We start from the raw sequence: 6,000 nt of genomic DNA, 5'->3' as shown, positions 1-6,000 counted from the left end.
TTTTGGACAAACCAATGAGATTTATTTATGATTTAACGAATCTAAGGTATCAATAAAATCACAAAAAGACTATGATGACAAAGAAAAGGAGGTGACTTCTTTTGGAATGGAACTTGCTAGACAAAACATTAACATTTGCAGAAAAAGCAATAAATTGTGTTACACATACTTCAAGTGAAAACCTGATTCACTTATCTCATGTGATTCTCAGACAAAAGAGGCCAAAATTCCCTCCATCCCTTGGGTGGCAATGGATTTTGGTCTGTCTCCTCCCATGCAGTTACATCCTCAAGATCCACCAGCAATAAAGCTTTCTCCTTTTTTGTATTAACAACCTGCGCATTTACAACAAATTTTCAGTTCGAAGTTCATGCAACAAAAGTCAGAACAAAATGTTCAAGCAGAGTGGTAACAAGTATAGGGGTTCAAATTATAGACCAGAAAATCATCACATAATTCTCTGGAGTAATTTCTCCACCATAATTTTCTGCTGCACCCCACTCAAAGATTCCGAGTTTATGATTGCATTACTAACAACAACCACAGTAGATGGAGTGGCAGCGTTCACCTAGATTTGATACAGAAATGAGAGGGATAAAGAAGAATTAGTAAGAGTTGTATCTTCAAATAGAAAGATTACTAAGTTTTAAGAACCATGTAGCAAGTGGAAAACAGCACAACCAGTATGCATCAGCTCAAGAAAGGGCATCAGAAACCATACCCAAACCCTCCCATTCAAGCCCACTGCTATCTCGAATGAGAGTTGCTTCCCAAGAGCTTCAAGAACTGGACATGTTGGTGAGCTCAGCAACCTAAAAGACAGAATCGTTAGATTCACAGTAGTGTAATGAGAAACCTTGAGATTACAGTGACACCATGTGTTCAAAGAGAGCATTAGAGAATATATCCCAAGCATATGTGATAAGTACGAACAGGCAAAGCAGAAATCTCACATTCTTGAAAGACCAGTTGAAGTTTCAAACATGTAGCCATCTTTAAGGAGGCCAAATTCTGCTGCTTTCCCACTGGCTATAAATCACAAAATCCACATAATGGTCACGAAATATTCCACAGACCACAACATGAAAACGTAAGGCACTTTCATAACTAACCATCAGTGCAGGACAGCTCAGGATTCATGCCAGGGTTTGCCTTCACAACCCGAACATAAAGAAGAGAACCTACCTATAGCAAGAAGCAGTGGTTGATAAAAAGTGTGAATTATCAACAAACAGATGGTCCAACCCAGGGAATAAAATAAAATTTGATTATTGAACATATCATATTTAATACAGAGTTTAATGATGCCAATCAACATATACATCTCTTATGTAAATGTAAACTAAATGGTGTACTAAATGGTCCTTATGGTTAATAAATATAAGATACGAAATTTATGCACCTCAAACTTTGGTATGTTCCTCCTGGTTCCTCCTTCAAAAGCAAGCACAGGCAAGAAAGCTATCGCAGGTCCTTTAATGTCCACAAGGAAGTTCTACATCACAAAAATTATTTATTACTTCAGGAGAAAAGAGATGAAGACTGATATCAGTTCATGCAAATTTCCACAATGCACCAACCATAAGTCACATAGCAAATATGGCTAAAAGCAAATGACAATAAATAGGTGTGTGCATGGATCGGTTTGGTTTTGAGTTTCACCAAACCCAAACCGACACAAATTTTCCAGGTCCCAAAATAAAAACCCAAACCAAACCAAGTTAAATTGGGTTGGTTCAGTTAGGTTGGGTTTAGTTTACATAACTTTTTTTCCATTGTCTAGATTATATTACATATTATTAAAGAAATTACTTTTCAATACACAGTTTATTTTCCTAAATAAAAATAATTTGGATTTTGATTACGAATCTTACTAATATAGTTTCTTGACTCAACAATCGCATAATAAGCTAAATAACGAAAAATTTATTCAAAGTTTTATTATTACATTATTTAATAAATATATTATACGGTTCCATTCTGGTTTCCCAGGTAACCGACTTGTCAGTTCGGTTTTGCATTTAGTATCTCAAATCCCAACCCTAACTGCCCAGTTCAGTTTTAATCGGTTTGTGTTTGCACACTCCTAACAGCAGATGATACTTTCCAAACTACATACACATCTAAGCAAAATAAGCTAAAGTTTCAACTGTCAATAAAGAATAATAACTATGATAATAAAATGAAGTATGTAACAGTACTTACATCTGCTTTTGAGTCTACCACAATCCCAAGAACAGTATCCTCCACAGAGGGCACATACTGTATAGAAAAGAATAAATTAGAATATCAAACATTAAAGAGGGCTATGGGTAACTTATATTCCAAGCCAGTGATAAACCATAAGAAAACGATATCATGATGAAATTAACCCTACCCATGAAGCATAATAATAATGTTGAGATATGTTCACAATATTTGTTTGGCTTTGAGAACTTCAGTTTACATTGTTGATATTCAGCTGATTATAGCAACATCATTGATACACAACTAAATTATAGCATCATACACACCCTTTTCTGAGAGCTTTCAACCCAATATTTGTTTGGCTTTGAGAACTTCAGTTTTCCAGCCCTCATAACAGAAATAGAATCACAATCCTGAAATCACCCAAAATGAATATCAATATCCTATAACCAGTTCAAAACGAACATATTTTTTTTCCTTATATTCAGTTTCTCTCTATTTTACTGTTTGTTTGAACCAAGCTAAAAATAAAAACTAGTATTTACAGAACAGAATACTAAGTAATTATGTTTGGTTAAGACCCTTCAATCAAATCAGAACAAATTGGGAGAAACAGACGTGCAGCATGAAGATTAAAAGAAGTTCATTTATTCAGTATGGCTCACATTAAAAGTTAAAAAAAAATTAAATGATAAATAAATGCATACCTGACGGAGGCCACCACCAAGCTTGATGGTCTGGTTTGTTAAGTTTGAGAGATCAAGCACCACATCTCCCGGAACCTTAAAAGAGAATTGAGGTACAAATAAATAAAACAGAAAATTAATAAGTCGCATAAAACAACAGAAAAAACTCACCACTATTTTATCTATGAAGGTTGTTGGGGAACTCGACACTTTGACTTCCATTGACACTAAAGTTGGAGGGAGATTCACAGTAACACTTACAGAACGAGGCGTATAGTTACAAGGAGTAGCTGCTTCAACAGGATATAAAAGATTTGCTCTTTAGGTCTTATGTCAACAGCATTCTAACTAACATTTATAAAATGGGTTACTTTGCGATATTCTTTCATAAAGCCTAAAATATTTTAGCGTATTTTAACACATACCAAGATATCCTTAAATTAGCAACCCAAGATGGATTAATAAAATAATAAATTTCATTTTTTAAATTAATATCATCCTGAAATAAAATTAATTAAAGGATATTGTGAAATTCAGAAAATACCCTTTTCTCACATTTTTAACACCCAAGAAATACAAATAGTGCTTCTCACTTTTTCAACACTGAAAAAAAGTTTTTTTTTTTTTTACAATTTCTAATTCATTTCAATTTTGACCTTAAACTTGAGTGTATGGGTACGATAACCATTCGAGCAACCTAACTGGATCATCCAAAAACCAAAACATTCACTTAAGATTGTTAAAAGTTCACCAAAATAAAATATAAAGATTACAGAAAGCCTTAAAAAATTGTACTAAAAATGGATATTTTAGAATTCAAATTTAAAAAACCCAAAAAATCTGCAGCAGATCAGGAATATTCTGAAAACAAACATAAAACCAAAAAGAGATCCCATTAGGAACAATAAAAAAGAAACCCATACCAAAATGATGAAAAATGAGAGATTTTGAATCAAAACCGTGTTGTTGGAGAAACCCTAAACCAGAGAGGGGAGGAGAAGGAGAGATGGGGTTTGGTGAGTGGGCAACTACTATTAATACCAAGGGAGTGGAAAAACGTCATTTAGGATGTAATATTAAAAAAATAAAATTTTATCCCCCTTTTTATATTAATTTTAAAAATTAATAATTTTTGCTGAGTTAAAAACTCACTGATTGAACCCAGCCCTGTGTTCAACAGATCAATTAGTGAAATGATAGATTGCTTTACAATTTCTGAAATTACGCTATTTTGAAACAAATAATTATAATAAAATTATTTAGACATTAATTTACAATAGTAGTATAGTTAGAAGAAATGAACACGATGATGAAGTTATAATGAAAAATGATTATTATTTTATTTATGGATAACCTAATACTAGATGATTATTATCTAAGCATTTCCCACCTAAGCATTTCTTTCCCGGCACAGAGGAATTTCAACAAACAGATGCTGTGCACGAACCCAGGAACCTTTAAACAAACCACTCCCCATTCGCAGAACCAGTCACAAAACAACACTCCTATAACAATCCTCAACACAATCAAATCTCAAAACACAGCTTCCAATCGATTCAATCAACACAACAAAACAGTTCAACTGAAACCGGAAATCACTAGGAAGAAAATGGCGAATGAAGGACAAACCAGTGACAAGGGATGAACGGCAGAGGTTGATGACGGCGGCTGAACGACGGAGAAGCGACGACAGTAACAGAGTTGAAAGCGGCAGTGATGAAGCTATGAAGATAGACAAAGAGCACAACGAACACGCACCAGCAAGGGAGAAAATCAGTAGCTAACAGTGGGTTTTGGTCGCAAAGGGTGGACGGAATGATTTCTCCGGCGCCCAGATGCCGGCGGGAGGCTGGCAATTTGGTTCCAGTGCAATCGGCAAAGACTGAGAATTATTCAAAACTCCCAGGCCGTCCCCTTAACCTAGAAATAAGTTTTTAAATCACTTTTTTTAATATTATTATAAGGGAAACTATATTAAAATTACCATTTTACCCTTTTATTAAGCAAAAATCCCCAAGTTTTTTATTCTTAACAAAAATGTTCATTTTTCCTATTCCTAACAAAAGTACCCTAAACTTTTTTCAAAATATCAAAATTACCCTTCACCACATCTATATAAACCCGCTCACTTACTTTTATTACACACACTTTTTATATTACTCGAACACTCACTCTCATTCTCATTTTTACTCAATATCAATTACTACGGATACGTTTAAAAAAAAAAGTTCGCATTTTTGAATTCAAATCGAAAAAATTAATTCGTGAAAAAAAATATTTATACAAATCTTAACACAAAACTTAATTTTATTTATTAAAACTAGTTTGTATGTCATGTAAAGAGAGTATTTGAATATTAAATAATAATTTAGGGGTTACATGAAATGTTAAAAAAATATTGGGGTATTTTGATAGTACACATTATATAAAAGATTTAAATAACATGTTAAGAATAGATAGGTATATTTTGATACAAAACAACATACAAGGGTGTTAAATGAAATATTAGATAATTATGAGGGGTCAAATAAATGTTATAAAAATATGAAGGGTATATTGATATTAAACATTGTAAGAGCATTATAAATGAAATGTTAGGAATAGATAGATACATTTTGATATGAAACAACATACAAGAGTGTTAAATGAAATGTTAGGTAATTATAGGGGGTAAAAAAAATATTAAAAAAATATGGAGGGTATTTTGATATTACATTATATATGAAGGATTTAAATAATAGGTTAAGAATAGATAGATGTATTTTGATATAAGACAACATACAAGAGTGTTAAATGAAATATTAGATAATTATAAGGGATTAAATAAAATTTTAGAAAACATAGGAATGTATTTTGATATTACATAATATATGAATTATTTAAATAACATGTTAAGAATAGATAGATGTATTTGATACAAGACAACATATGAGGGTATTAAATGAAAGGTTAGATAAGTATGGGGGGCTAAATGAAATGTTATAAAAATATATGGGGTATTTCGATATTGAATTTTGTAAGAAAGTTTTAAATGAAATGTTAAGAATAGATAGATGCATTTTAATACAAGATAACATACAAGGGTGTAAAAAAAAATGTTAGATAATTATAGGAGGTCAAATGAAAT

At 32.3% G+C, this 6,000-nt stretch overlaps 1 protein-coding gene across 2 annotated transcripts; it reads right to left on the bottom strand.

The window, feature by feature from the left end:
- LOC123203863 (putative exosome complex component rrp40) lies at positions 1-4,813 on the bottom strand. Of its 2 annotated transcripts, none has more exons than XM_044620325.1 (11): positions 4,503-4,813; positions 3,045-3,166; positions 2,895-2,969; positions 2,514-2,600; positions 2,206-2,262; positions 1,403-1,495; positions 1,113-1,185; positions 954-1,029; positions 722-812; positions 439-568; positions 1-335 (listed from the first exon to the last, which is right to left on the bottom strand). In XM_044620325.1, exons 2-10 carry the CDS (start codon positions 3,093-3,095, stop codon positions 449-451), a joined length of 723 nt encoding a protein of 240 aa, XP_044476260.1. In that variant the 5' UTR covers positions 3,096-3,166; positions 4,503-4,813; the 3' UTR covers positions 1-335; positions 439-448. The 2 variants fall into 2 exon arrangements, with proteins under 2 accessions (XP_044476260.1, XP_044476258.1); XM_044620323.1 differs by having other exon boundaries at positions 3,045-3,163.
- Between the last annotated feature and the right edge of the window lie 1,187 nt (positions 4,814-6,000).

The sequence above is a fragment of the Mangifera indica genome, chromosome 20, assembly GCF_011075055.1.
Source record: "Mangifera indica cultivar Alphonso chromosome 20, CATAS_Mindica_2.1, whole genome shotgun sequence".
NCBI classification, from domain to species: Eukaryota; Viridiplantae; Streptophyta; class Magnoliopsida; order Sapindales; family Anacardiaceae; genus Mangifera; species Mangifera indica.
Note: the sequence above shows the minus strand (reverse complement) of the source record. Positions and strands in the feature narration are given on the sequence as shown.

Bases quoted from the DNA above. Each gene is read 5' to 3' on its own strand.
- LOC123203863 (XM_044620325.1), bottom strand. From the start codon at position 3,095: ATGGAAGTCAAAGTGTCGAGTTCCCCAACAACCTTCATAGATAAAATA. The intron at 2,263-2,513 runs GTGTGTATGATG...TTTTCTATACAG, and splicing joins TTGAAAGCTCTCAGAAAAGG to TATGTGCCCTCTGTGGAGGA. The intron at 1,030-1,112 runs GTTAGTTATGAA...TGTGATTTATAG, and splicing joins TGAGCTGTCCTGCACTGATG to CCAGTGGGAAAGCAGCAGAA.